The sequence below is a fragment of the Nomascus leucogenys genome, chromosome 15, assembly GCF_006542625.1.
Source record: "Nomascus leucogenys isolate Asia chromosome 15, Asia_NLE_v1, whole genome shotgun sequence".
NCBI classification, from domain to species: domain Eukaryota; kingdom Metazoa; phylum Chordata; class Mammalia; order Primates; family Hylobatidae; genus Nomascus; species Nomascus leucogenys.
The window spans coordinates 96,297,041-96,311,929 of record NC_044395.1 but is presented as its reverse complement, the minus strand read 5'-3'; the positions used below and the strand labels follow the sequence as shown (position 1 = coordinate 96,311,929).

At 45.8% G+C, this 14,889-nt stretch overlaps 1 protein-coding gene across 3 annotated transcripts in view; it reads right to left on the bottom strand.

Annotated features, from left to right (window-relative positions):
• The window catches only part of LDLRAD3 (low density lipoprotein receptor class A domain containing 3), a 291,617-nt gene that overhangs the window by 192,272 nt on the left and 84,456 nt on the right, over positions 1 to 14,889 (bottom strand). For 2 of the 3 annotated variants that reach the window (XM_003254433.4, XM_030794709.1), the window contains exon 2: positions 7,384 to 7,530. The exons of the other annotated variant lie outside the window; for it this stretch is intronic. In XM_003254433.4, coding sequence (XP_003254481.4) covers positions 7,384 to 7,530 — 147 coding nt within the window. The remainder of the gene's footprint in view (positions 1 to 7,383; positions 7,531 to 14,889) is intronic. 3 annotated transcript variants of the gene reach the window in all.

Genomic DNA, 14,889 nt, shown 5'->3' with positions numbered 1-14,889 from the left:
TGGCACTCTTTGGCTTGCAGGTGCCTCCCTCCAGTCTCTGCCTCTGTTGTCACATGGTCTTCTTCCCTCGTATCTTCATATTATCTTCTTATAATGACAACATTCACATTGGATTAAGGGCCCACCCTACTCCAGTACAACCTCATCTTAACTAATTACATCCACAAGGACCCTCATTTCCAAGTAAGGTCACAATCTGAGATACCGAGGGTTCAGATTTCAACATATCCTATATCTTTTTGGAAAACACAATTTGACCCGTAACAGTGAGATTCTTACTTGCAAATTGTTAAAGGAAAAAATGAAAGCAGGATGTCTGCAGATGTCAGCCTGTTAGACAGCTGCGGGAAGCTATCATTCACTATATGATAATTATGGGGGTTTGTTTTGAGATAGGGTCTCACTCTGTCACTCAGGCTGGAGTGCAGTGGCACAATCTCAGCTCACTGCAACCTCCACCTCCTGGGTTCAAGTAAATCTTGTGCCTCAGTCTCCCGAGTAGCTGGGAGTACAGGCTCCCGCCACCACATCCTACTAATTTTTGTATTTTTAGTAGAGTCAGGATTTCACCATGTTGCCCAGGCTGGTCTCAAATTCCTGGGCTCAAGTGATCTGCCCACCTCGGCCTCCCAAAGTGCTGGGATTACAGGCATAAGCCACCATGCCCAGCCTATAATAATTTTTTTTTTAAACAAAGGAGATAGTTTGATGGTCGTATTAGTTTGCTAGGGCTGCCATAACCAAGTACCACAAATTGGACAGCTTCAACCACAGAATCCACTGTCTCACAGTTCTGATGACCAGGAGTCTGAAATCAAGGTGTTGGCAGGGTTGATTCCCTCTGGGGACTGTGATGGAAGGATCTGTTCCAGGCCCTCTCCTTGGATTGTAGATAGCTGTCTTCTTGCTCCAAGTCTTCACATCATCTTCCCTCTGTACATATTTCTGCTTCCAAATTTCCCCTTTTCATAAGGACACCAGTCGTATTGGATTAGGACCCACCTAATGACTTCATTTTTACTTGGTTACCTTTATAAAACCCCATCTTTAAATAAAGTCACATTCTGAAATACTGGGGGTTAGGACTTCAACACAGGAAAATTGTGGGGGAAGGTTGGGCTATAATTCAACCCAAAATGATAGTGTTGTGCCAGTTCTGCTTTCTACAGAGTGATGGGGAGAACGGAGCCCACTGCAGCTGCACACAGTGACTGACAGGTTGCCTTCCTAAGCCACAGCTCATCAGCCAACACATCCCCTTCTTTGAGAAATGACAGAACGGCCCAAGAGAAGCAGTGGCAAGCTCTATCCATCCTCTGAAAGCTTCTTGATTTCCAGAGGCATTTTGTGTGTGGAGCCGGCATTAGGTGCCCTAGAGAAACAGCTGAATTGCTAAAGCTTAGTAAAGGTAAATGACAACTCAGAATCCAACTTTTTCCCCACATCTCTACTTGCCCTGTAGTGCAAGGTTAAAAGAAAATATAGGTGGCACCACCTAGAGGCAGAAGACGAGGAAGATGCTAAAAAGGAAAGAGGAGGAGTATGGAGCCTGAACAATCTCAACCCCAGCCTTCTTGCTCTTATATTTCTTGGTGATCATTTGCCCAAACTTGCCCTCTCAACCCTATCTCACGGATTTATGCCTTTACACCAGAGCAGTAATAACACATGTTCAAGAAACGGTCAGGAACAGTAAAAGCAAGTAAAATTCAAATCCCATTTTTGCACCTACTTTTCTATCTCTGGATTTGGAGATTCGTTAATATTTTATCATTTAACAAAGTCCTCAAATTTATCCCTCCTCCACACCCCCTCACCAAACACACCCACCAAACATAAAGGGCCAGGTCTGTACACGCAAAGTCAAAGACATCAATCAGTGTAACTTTCCAAAGGAGAAAATGAACCACCTTGGGAAGAGGACCCCAAACATTCAGGATCCCCTCAACCACTTGGTTAGAACACGGAGAGACGGCAGCTAAAATCGACACACAACTGGAAAAAGATCTTAAGGCTCCTGACTCCCGGTCCCCTGTGGGTTCTGGAAATTTGGACTGCTGCTTTATTACAGAAGGGAGCACTAATCAAAGGACAGTCCCTTCAAGGAAAACATTTCAGAGACTCCCAGGACTAACAGCCATGTAAATATTCATTTCCATAAGAAACCATTATCGATGTTTTCAGAATCTTTTTAAAAAGCAGGTTTGAGATGATAATATGCCATGATAGCAGTAAGATTCCATTTCAGCAGGGTAACAGATACCTGGAGAAAAAGACTGAAAGCCCCCACTGAGGGTCTCTGACGGAGGAAGGTTATGGAGACTTATTTTCTGGGCCAACAGGCAAACTCTGTGTAATCGCTCTACCGCTCATCTGGAGATGACACCAGCACTTTTCTAATAAGGCTTCCGCAATGACCAAATGAATCAATAGAATGTAAAATGCCTGGGATAGTGTGGCCTAGAGGAAGCTCTAATAAGCTCTCCTCATAATCAGGACTTTCATGGAGCTTCCCCGTTTTTCTAAAACATTACCTTTATTCCTTTTATTTTTTAAAAAAGTTATTTGGATAAAACTATGACTGAGGGCATTCCACTAACCAAGAACAGAAATATACTCAAAATGCCCCAAAATGAGCCTTTTCTACAGATTCAAGAGGCAGAAAATCTAATGTCTTAACTCAGCTGGAAATTAATTTTAGTCCATCAATAGGTATCTCACAAAGAAATAAAACTAGTAACTAGAGGTAAGGGAAAACAATCTCGCTAGATAATTTTTTTTAATTAAAAAAAGTAACTGTTTTCAATTATGAAATTAACCAGAAAAATATTTTTTAAAGATGTTACCCAGGGCTGCCAAGACTAAAACAAAGTCATAGTTTTCACACGTTGCCAGCAAACTGGTGCAAACCTTTAGCCAAACAAGTCGGCAGTCAGTGTCAAGAGCCAGAAAAGGCGCCTTCCCTCCAACCCAGTAATTTTAATTCTGAGAATTTAGCCTAAACAAATTTCTCAAAACAGAGGGAAAGTCATGTCCACCCTCCTGTTCACAAGTGAGCACTGTTTCCCATAGTGGAAAACTGGAAAGAAGAGAAATGCCAAATTACGTGTAAATAAACCATATTATAGCAAGTTAATGGCACTAAAAATGATAAAGAGAAAAATGGGGGGAAATACAGGAAAAATGTTAACAGGTTGAAATGTTACATGAAAAAACGTCAAAATATAAAACTGTATACCCCTGGTGATCACACTGGGGAAAAGCCTGAATGAGAACTTCCAGGATGCCAATAGTGGATCTGAGTACAGATGCTTTTCCTCCTTCTCTGCCCTCAATTTTTACAATATGTGATCTTATTACCTTCACGATTAAAAAAAAAAATCTTCCTGTCTGGTAAAAATCCTTCCTCTGCTGTGGATACAGAAGAGCTGCTCACTGCCTCATATCCCACCATGACACACCTCTCCAGGCTCTTTCTTGCCCTTTGAAAAGGGCAAGAATTATCTCTTTTTTAAGAAGCATATTATCTTCCCAATGCCAAAGCTCTACAGGGCACTTGAAGTAATCACCTCTCTGAGGTGAGAACACTGCCACCTTCACTCACCTCCCCTTAAGTACCCAGTTGCTCCAAAGAATCAGAGAAAGGGCTTTGTAGCTCATGAGCAAGACAGAGAACCAGTCTCCCTCCCTCCGGGAAGGCGGCAGGAATTCCACATCAGCCGTTCCCATCATCCTTGAAAAGGTGGTCAAGTTGGTCACCCTGGAGACCTTAGCCCTGTCCACCCTGACTCTGGCTGAAACCATTGTATATTTCTGTCGTCTGTTTATGCATAAGTTCTTTAAATGATCCTAAACATTTTGACCAGCAGAAGTAAAAGCGCAGAAGAGACTGAAACAGGGGGATGGTTAAGTTACAGTGTCACTACTTGACAGAGCATTAGGCAGCCTCCCCAAACAACTGTGAATCCTCAGCATAGAATGTGGCCAAGAGCCTCTAATGTTAAGTAGAAAAAAGCAGGTAACTGAACCATATTTCCCCATGACAACGACCAAATAAAATAGTTGGTACAGATTTAACCAATAATAGTTAATGTTTACAAGCCACTTACTGTATACAGGCACTGTGCTGCGTGCTTCATACAGGTTAAAATTTCACAGCAGTGTTAAGTATCAGAAGCCTTATTAACCCCATTTTGGAAAGGAGGAAATTGAGGCACCAGGAGGTTAAAGAATTCTCTTTAATCCTCCCAAAGGCTAAAGTTTAGAACATTCTGGTAAGTTTCCCATGGTCACACAGCCCCCTAAGGGGGAAGAAGGGCTCAGATTTTGACACAAATAGGCCTTTTCAAGGGCTCACACCCTCAACTCCTAGGCTGGAAGGGAATATATATGAAATTTTAGGCCGGGCACGATGGCTCACGCCTGTAATCCCAGCACTTTGGGAGGCCGAGGCGGGCGGGTCACGAGGTCAGGAGATGGAGACCATCCCGGCTAACACAGTGAAACCCCGTCTCTACTAAAAATACAAAAAATTAGCCGGGCATAGTGGTGGGCGCCTGTAGTCCCAGCTACTTGGGAGGCTGAGGCAGGAGAATGGCGTGAACCCGGGAGGCGGAGCTTGCAGTGAGCTGAGATCACGCCACTGCACTCCAGCCCGGGTGACAGAGCAAGACTCTGTCTAAAAAAAAAAAAAAAAGAAATTTTAAATGAAAGTAGAATTTGTTTTAGAAAAGGGACTTTTTCTCCTTCCCTCTACTGTCTAAACTTTCTAATGTTCTGTTTTCACAATTTAAAGACAAAAAAAGAAGGGCTACAGAGAGAGGTTAATGTATGTTTGGGGAGCATGGTTTTTTAATTATGTTTTGCTCAAAGGACTAAATAAATGCCACTCAAACCTCCACCACACTTGGGGGCTAAGAGTAGGAAGCCAGGGGAAAAAAATAATGGAGAATAGCCAAGAATGAGCCTGTTCCAAACCAAACCAAGCAGCTCCAGGCAGCTGCCGACAACATCTTTTTAAAAAATATTTGCTCTCCACCATGTCTTCCAGTCTGAGCATGAATTCTAAAATCATGAGACTGGAGTGACAGGACACAGAATGCCATAGAATGCACTAATATCACACAGCTGCTATTGACAAAGCTGGGCATACAATTTAGGAATCAACTCCTTAATCCTGCGTTCTTTCAGAAACTGATCATGTGCCAAACATTCCCAGGTCAGCTAACAACAATCCGTACGTGCCGAAGTTGAAATATACACCATATCTCAAAAATGGTAACTTGGCACACTTGTACAGTGTTAAATAAATCCTCAAAACCAGACAGATGACAGAGCTCACACATACTACGTCATTTGCTCAGATTACTAATGTTACAGCTCTAGTAATTCTGAGGCAATGATAGAAACAGAGAAAAGCTCAAACAGACATAACAATACTTTTAAAAAACAATTCTGCAGGCCAGGCTTGGTGGCTCACATCTGTAATCTGTCATCCCAGCACATTGGGAGGCAGAGGTAGATGGATTACTTGAGCTCAGGGGTTCAAGAGCAACCTGGGCAACATGGTGAAACCCTGTCTCTACAAAAAATAAAAATACATTAGCCAGGCGTGACAGCGCACTCCTGTGGTCCCAGCTACTAGGGGGGCCAAAGCGGGAGGATCACTTGAGTCCAGGAGGTCGAGGCTGCAGTGAGCTGTGATCATGTCATTGCATTCCAGCCTGGGCTGGAAAACAATAAACAAGCAAACAAACAATTCTGCAAAAATAAAAATTCAGTGTGTATAGTGTTCAATTCAGAAAGATCATATGCAACAAGCAGTATGAAATAATCTCCCCAAATAACACACCCCCAACTTTCCCATCCCAAAAACTTCTCTGAAGGGCAGGAGCAGGCTGGGGGATACGGGACCCCCTGGAGGTGTGTGAACTCCAAAGCCAGTGCCCCTTCCCGTGTGTCAACAGACTGGGCCCCAAATTCCAGTCAGAGATATGTTAAAAATTCAAATGACTGGCTGGGCGTGGTGGCTCATGCCTGTAATCCCAGCACTTTGGGAGGCTGAGGTGGGTGGATCATGAGGTCAGGAGTCTGAGACCAGCCTGGCCAACATGGTAAAACCCTGTCTCTAATAAAAATACAAAAATTAGTCGGGCACAGTGGTGGGTGCCTGCACTCCGGCTACTCAGAAGGCTGAGGCAGGAGAATCGCTTGAATCCGGGAGGTGGGGGTTGCAGTGAGCCGAGATCACACCACTGCACTCCAGCCCCAGGTGACAGAGCAAGACTCCGTTTCAGGGAAAAAAAAAAAAACAGTTCAAATGATTAACCTGTCTTCAGCTATTTCCTCAGCTGGCTTCCAGGGAGACAGCAGGCTCAGAGCCAGGACACATAGTTCTCCTGTCAGACAGGCCACATGGCCTGGTGCCCAAAGCACATGAAAGAGCCAGGAACCATCATCCAGTTATGTGGTCTCAAGGCAATCCCGTGAGACAACCCTGTGCCCACCACTTGTCAGTCCTGTTTCCTACCTACCAGGGCACCCAGGAGGACGACCACACGGGGCACCACGGCCAAGCTCACTCTGCAGAGACAAACTGAAGGGGAAGAGAAATACACCTCTGCAGGGCAGGGAGCAGGATCATTTGACACCACGGACCCCTCTCAACTCACATCCCCGGTGCCTCTTTTCTCGTAGATGATCATCAACCCAAATCTCATGCATGTTTCGGCGTCATGAAACAGGTAAAGGGCAGAAAAGGAGGTGGGGGGGGGGGAGGATCACAAAACCATTTGATCCTGGTGGTGCCCATTAGAAGATGACATCCCCAGCAAAGGCTCAAGCCATATCTATCAGCAGAGAAAAAGGGATGGGAAAGCACATTACTATGTATTCAGTGCCAACTCCATGCTGAATACTTGGCGGGATGCTATGCCTCATTTAATCATCAAGAAAATTCCACGGTGCTCTGTAAGATGGTCACCAGCATGGCCTCTGGAGTCAGGCAGCCCTGGGTTCCCAAGTCCAATGTGCCACTTGCTGGTTTTAAGATGTTGTAGCCACATAACCTCTGGGATGCTCAGTTGGCTCGTACATAAAGCGAAGGCAAGGACGGGACTCCAGGGTAGGGATTAGTAGAGCCTGATGGTAAAACCTTCTGCTCTCTCAAAGCGTTGGCTCCACCACCACCAAGATCCCTGTGTCTACACAGAACATGTGACTCTGAGATGGAGATACAGCAGAGAAGCAGGACTGCTGGCAAGAGGCATAAAACCACCAGCTTGCAGCAAGCAGAGCATGCAGGGTCTAAGCCAGCTCAAGACCTGCTTCCCTCTGCCCCAGGATGGCTGCCACCCCACCCCAGCAAAGGGCCAGGCCACTCACGGCACTCCTTCTCATCACTCTTGTCGAAGCAGTCAGGCAGCCCGTCGCACTGCCAGGCGCCTGGGATGCACCGTCCATTGCTGCACATGAAGTTGCCTGGTATGTTGCACTCGTTGGTGAAGTTGTTCCCGGGGAGCAGCTGGCTCTCTGTCGGAGAGAGGGGACAGGTCAGACGGCACAGCAACAGCAGGGACCTGAGCACCCCTCAACTGAAAGGTGTGTGGTTTGGTATAGGTGAGACTTCCGGTAGGTGACTCAACCTCTCTGACCTTCAGTTTCCTCACCTGTGAAATGGACTAATAATCTGCTCCAGTCCACCTCCGGAGATTCTGAGAGGACTAAATGGAGAAATACAGGGAACAAACAAAATGTCGGGCACAAAATGGGTGTTCACTGACTTTTTTTCTTTCTCCATCAAAGACTGGTTGTAAAATCCAAATGTTCTTTTCTGGCCATCAGCAGTGGTTAAAAATTAAAATTCTAGACAGGAGTGAGCACTGGACTCCCAATGTCTCCAACAGTAGGAACTGCACGATCTTTCCAGGCCCCACACTCTGTAGCCCTTACAATCACAGAATCCTTGAAGTTGGGCCAAGTTGGAAGGAATACTGGGAGATCATTTCACTCTAGGAAACAGGAGCCCAGACCTATAAAACCAACCTGCCTGAGGTCACACAGGTAGAAAAGACCGCATTGAATCCTGAACTCAGGATTTATAACCTCCACAAGGGACCCAAGGTCATGGAATTGCCTGCTAAGAGTTACTGGAGGCTGAGAACCAAGCTCCAAGTTCAGATTCAACTCCACTGAACATGGTCATAAAGTGCCAAAGCCCCCAACCCAAACAGCCAACCCTCAGGCTGGAAAGCAAATAGAGAAGGCCAGTGCTGTGGCGGTGGAGGTGGGCAGGGTGCTGAGTTCACCTACCAGTGGACCCTGGGGGCAGATTTTCAAGGGAGCCAGGATCTGATAGATCTGACCAGTCTGAGCCATTGTGATCAATGGCTGGGAGATAAGGAGCCATGTGAGTAAAATAGTTTTGGGGAAAAGCAGGAAAAAAAAAAAGACCAGTCCTTCAGCACACCACAGCTCCAGAGCTCCCTCCTGAGTCATTCCGTAAGCATTTATTGGACATTTATGACCAGATACTTGTGCTATGTTCTAAAGATGCAGAGATAAAGACTAGGGCTTATTATACCTTTGCTGGAAAGGCACACACAGCAAAATAAAAACAGGGATGTCTAGACCCGCCTGGGGGTAGCAGAAGAGAAGGTCCATGATTCTCTTTCATAAATCTTGCCATAAATCATAAAATCTTGCCAAAGAGAAGCATCTCTAGATCTCCAGATCCCTAACATCATATCCTCCTACAGGCCATTATCCTTTATGTGTGCTATTCTTTTTACCAGGAATGCCCTTTGGCCTGCTGGGTCTCCTAGTAAATCCCTACACAACCTTAAGCAAACAAATATGTCGCCTTTCGTCTGACGTGTTCCCTGGCTTTTCCAAACACAGATGAGCGCTAACTCTGTAGTCTGGTGATAGTACCACTGGGGTGATACTAAAAATATTTTATAACTAGAACAAGTGGGCAACAACCAATTGCAATGGACACCATCACGGGCAAGCAACACCCCACCGGCCTTGGTGCATGGAATTTCCCTTGTGGACCATCTGCTGAATTATACAGAATTAATAATGCACATGCACGTTTCATTACTGAAAATGAGTTTTCATCGCTCACTGGAGAACTCTAGGAGAGAAGCTACAATGAGGGGCTCTACCCTGCCCAACTGCCCACATCAGAATCCTAGAAATCTCCCTTGTCCCCTCCTCAATCTATCAACCCCTACATGTGGCCAGTCCCCGAGTCTCCATTGCCACAGTTGCAACTCCAGCCAAAGCAGCCACCCTCTCTTACAGGGACTGCTGCGCAGCACAACTTCCCAACTTGGCCTCCCTGCCTGCCATCTTGCCCCTCTCCAACCCACTCTCCCCTCTGTGGCCAGAAGGATCTGTCTAAACACCAAATCAATCATTTCCTAACTTTAAAAGGTCATTGAATGCCTCCCTGGTGTTCTTAAGATAAAGTCAAAATTCAAATAAATCAAAAAAGATTCTGAGAAAGAGGGTAGCATCTACAGTGGATGTTGATAGACACACAGAGATAAAAAGTAAGCACCCTTCAGGTCTAGAGAACAGTGTCAGCAAAGACTGTGCAGGAGGACGTAGCCCAGAGCATGGAACAACATGGAATTTAAAAATCATGCAGCTCTGATTATTAGGAAATGCAAAGGTATTATGCTACTATTTCTCCTATTCTGCTGCAATTTTTCCTATTGTAGTGCGAAGTCAGCCATCCCTAATCAATCATGATGCTCTGTTCCACTTAGCCCAGAATCAATATGAGACTCCCTCTCAAGACCGGACTCCAGAAAGCCACCAACAACCCTGAGAAGAACATGAAACCAATTCACCATCTCCAGGCAAGGGCTTGAGGGGGACCCTAGAAGGGCAGCCAGGTACTGGATACTAGACGGACAACGAATGCTCAACCCAGAAAACTCCCACATTCCAGCTGTTTGCTAACAACTACTCTGTTGTTAGAGAACTGCTCTGTTGCAGAGAACTCTTCATGGGCCTGGAATGTAACGGTCATTTTGCTTTGTTTGGAAATACTTACACCTGCATTTGTAGAGTTAGCTCCTCGAAGGCAAGCCCCCCGGAAACGTCACTGCAACTGTGAAATCTTGTTCTGATAAACAGATTTCTGGAGCGGGAAAATTGGCCAGATTAGATTCCAGAGTACTTGCTCTGAGAGTCAATAAGGCTGGCGGCACATGGACTTGACAAATGGACGGGTGGATGCAGAGACTAAATACCATGTCTGTTACACACAGGTGGTCCTGCCAGCCATGGGGATCAAAGTGCTTTCTCAGCAGTACCAGGGATCCTGGGGCCTGGTGAACAATAACAGAGAGGCACATTCTTTTTGCTGTTCTGAGCAACTGCATTAGGCATGCAGCTGGTGCACAGCCATGTGCTTTAGGGAAGTGACATCATCAAACTCAAAGCATGAGGAGGGCCGGTAATGGTAGCTCACACCTGTAATCACAGCACTTTGAGAGGCCGAGACGGGTGGATCACTTGAGGTCAGGAGTTTGAGTCCAGCCTACCAACATGGTGAAACCCCTTCCAAACTAAAAATACAAAATTAGCCGGGTGTGGTGGTGCACACCTGTAATCCCAGCTACTTGGGAGTCTGAGGCAGGAGAATCACTTGAACCCGGGAGGCAGAGGTTGCAGTGAGCCAAGATCACGCCACTGCACTCCAGCCTGGGCAACAAGAGCAAAACTCTGTCAAAAAAAAAAAAAAAAAAAAAGGCATGAGGAGAAACTAAGGCAAAGGCAGGTTAAATCTTCTTGATTCTGTCTTCAAAAACCTGTCTCAAACTCATCCAATTTGCGTCACTCAACTGGCACCACCCAATCCACGCCGCCATTATCTCTTGCCCTTTTCAACCATGGGTTTTCAACAGGGATCAATTTTGCCCCCCAGGGAACATATGGCACTGTCTGGAGACATTTTGGGTTGTCATGATGGGGAGATGGGGGTGCTATTGGCATCTAGTGGGCAGAGTCCAGAGATGTTGCTATACCTCCTGCAATACACGAGACAGCCCCCACAATGAAGAATCATCCAGCTGAAAATGTCAATAGTGCTGAGGTTGACAAACCTTAGTTTATTAATTAAAAAAACCTTTGGACTTCCCACTTCTCACTCCCTCCAGGTCCTTCTCTTCACACAGAGTGAGATTTTAAAATGCATTGATGGGTTCTCTGTGTCCTCAGAATAAATCTAAAACTCTGGCCATAGTTTACAAAGCCCAGCATGGTCCAGTTGCTGCCTGCTTCTAGATATTCATTTCAAACCATCTCCTGCAACACACCTCAGTGCCCCCTGCTGTGAGGCCTCCAGATGTGCTGTTTGCTGACCCCGGACATTCTTCCACCTACCTTTCATCTGTGTAATGGGCTCAACTGTGTCCCCCAAAAATTTATATGTTGAAGTCCTAAACCTAGAACCTCCGAATGTGACTGTATTTGGAGATGAGGATCTTTAAAGAGATAATGAAGTTAAAACGATGGCATTAGGGTGGGCCCTAATTCAGTATGACTGATGTCCTTCTAAGAAGACATCAGGAAAGATTCCATGTAAGAGGGAAGACCATGTGAGGACACAGGGAGAAGACGACCATTCATAAGCCAAGGAAGAGGGGCCTCAGAGAAAACTAATCCTGCACCTCCATCTCAGACTTCTAGCCTCCAGCACTGTGGGAAAAAAAAACTTCTGTCACTTCAGCCACCCAGTCTGTGGACTTTGCTATGTTAGGTTGGTGCAGAAGTAACTGCATAATGCACAAGGCAATTACTTCTGCACCAACCTAACAGCAGCCCGAGCAAACTAATACACTTGGCTAACCTCACTCATCCAGACCTCAGCTTACATCACTTCTTCAGGTCCCTTCATGGACACTCAATCTAAAGCTGGTCCCCCTGTTTTTCACGCTGGTAGTGTCCTGTTTTCCTTTATCCCAGCTTTTGCTTACTGGTGTGTTTGTACTGTCTCTCCATCTAGACTGAACACTCTGTGAAGGCAGAGAGGCACTGTTTTGTTCAACTCTGCATGATGGGCACCTGACCACTCTGTAGGTCTCCAATAAATATTTGTAACCACTCTAAGAAGAAAGCCAAGTGTTCAGTCACTAATTTATTTCCTCCCTTTCCCCCAAACTCTTCCCTAGAAAGTTCCATCTGCCCCTTGCCTCATCCCCCTAGAATGTGAGTGGAATCTGTATATACATAGTTAAAATAAGGGACATGGGGGTGTCTGGATTTGTACAAGTAAATTACTACCCAGTCTGCTTTAAAAGAGGTTAGAAATCTTTTCAGGCCGACAGCAGGACTTTCTAGTGGCTGAAATATTTATCCCATCTTAGTGCCTTGGGACACATTTAGAATCCAAAAAAGACAAGCATTAGCACGAAGTTGGCTAGCTGGGGTTTCTCCTCCTCCCTTCTCTTTTTTTTCATTAAGCTGAAAAATGAAAAAGAGTTGCCCATTTTCACTGCAGCACATCACTTACTTAAAATAACTATACCATCTGCACCAAGAATGAAAAAAGAAAATTCCAAGTCCCATTCTATTGGACAAAGGCAAACAGCCTGCTGCAGAAGCTTCTTCCAAAACTGCTGGCTCCCACAAATTTATATTTGACAAGGGGGCCAAAACTGGGGCAACTACAAAAACTCAGACAGCTGCTGCATTCCACTCAAATTACTCCAGAACATGCAGTTAGTGATGTTGACTTTTCCAGCTGAGAAATGGGAATTCCATCCTACCAGCTGGAGTCCTCCTGGCTCTCTCCTCTCCTTCTGCTGTTCTTCCCACGCAAGGGGGACCCCTTGTCATGATGCAATCTAGAATTGACATCTGCAAACCATGACAGCCCTGCTTTCCAACTTCTGCCCAGTGGCCTTCATTTTTATCCTCTGCTTCCTGACAATCTGGATCTGAAGGCTCAATGAAGAGCAAAAGCAAGACATACACCCATACGTATGTACAGACACACATACGGCTTAGCATTTGGTTTTGCAGATCTCAAACGGATCTTGTCTAAGACCTCCCCAGAGAATTAACAACCTCTTTCCACTGCCCAGTGCCAACATAGTGTCATGAGGCCACTGAAGGCCACTGTCTGTTTTCCATGACTGTCTTCTTCAAATGTATACACACAGGCGCGCACACACACACACACACACACACACACACTCCATGCACAGGCCCAAGGCCAGTGAGTGAGCAGCTCTGCAATGATCTGTTTACAAACATCCCTAGAAAATCCCTGAAGACCTCCTCGACTCTAGGCCGCTCCACACGGTAGCATCAGTGACAGAAGGAACCAGAGACATCTGTCCTGTGCACTTCCCATTCGGTTCCCATCAAACTGCTTCCTGCTGGAGCCTGACTATGAGAAGCACCCTAGCTGTCACCAAGAACAGTCACACAAGGCTGAGTTTGGGGCGAAGATGGGCCTTCTGGGTCTAAGCACCTGAGTACAGCCAGGTCTCTAGCTCTGTCTAGACTCTTCAGGCCACCCTGCCCTGTGAGCTCATTCCAGTAGCCCCAGCCTCCATTTACCCATCTGTTCAAGGAAGACAGCCCAGGGAAACTGGTGCGAAGGTATAACATGACCCCTGGGTTCAGCCCAGGACCACAGGCTATTGATATCCACAGATTTCATATTTACACTGCCTATGATCCTAAAAGAAGATGGTGTGCAATTCTGCAGCAGGAACAACTGATGGATGGAACAAGTCACCAGGATAGTGAGTGGGCCTAGCTGCCTACTGTGCCACGAGGTGTCTGCCTTTGTACAGCTATATGGTTGTTTCTCCTACAAGGGTAAAGCAGCATGAGTTACAAAATGATAAAGGCTTCGTTCCTTTCTTACAAAGCGAGTTAGTAAAGAAAACCAATGGCTGTTATTAATGGGGTAAGCAAAGAGGTCTAGGTAAAGGACAGTTTTTCACCAGGAAATAGTTTTATAAATTATTTTTGTGCTGTATTTATAGCCTCATTACGGGCCTGATAGCTACTTACATTTTTTTAGTTATGCTTCAGTGCATTTCATGAGGAAAATTATGTTGCAGCAGTGTTAATCTAGTGGGGGTTTGCAGAGCCACTGGCATACGGCCCTTGTGAGATCCAAGGTCCACAGTTTGGGGGTCTGACAGCAACTCTGGAAGATGCTGTTTGTCATGATACTGACCTCCAAGATGAGCACTGAGCCCTGGCCCCACCCTTGTCCCATCCCTCCTCCTGCTCCCTTTAACAGCCCTCAAGAAATCAATTATTATGGACTTTTCACTAGGGAAGACCTGACATCTACTGAAACACATACACATGGCAGAAGTGGAACATCAGTGTTTGTTTGTTTGTTTGTTTTGAAATGGAGTCTCACTCTGTTGCCAGGCTGGAGTACAGTGACACGATCTTGGCTCACTGCACCCTCCGCCTCCCAGGTTCAAGCGATTCTTCTGTCTCAGCCTCCCAAGTAGCTGGGATTACAGGCATGTGCCACCACACCTAGCTAATTTTTTTGTATTTTTAGTAGAGACGGGGTTTCCCCATATTGACCAGGATGGTCTCGATCTCCTGACCTTGTGATCTGCCTGCCTCGGCCTCCCAAAGTGCTTGGATTACAGGCGTGAGCCACTGCGCCCAGCCCTTCAGTTCTTTTTTACTCCTTACAATTGCCCTATGAAATAGGCACCATTTCCATTTGCAGATGAGGAAACAGACTAAGGAAGTAACTTGCCCAAGGTCACACAGCTAGAGCAAGTCTGCAAATGGCCAGAGTAAGTATTTCAGGCTGTGTAGGCCAAGAGGCCAAATTAAGGTACCTATATAAGAGCAGAGAAAAGAATATTCCACAAATTTTTT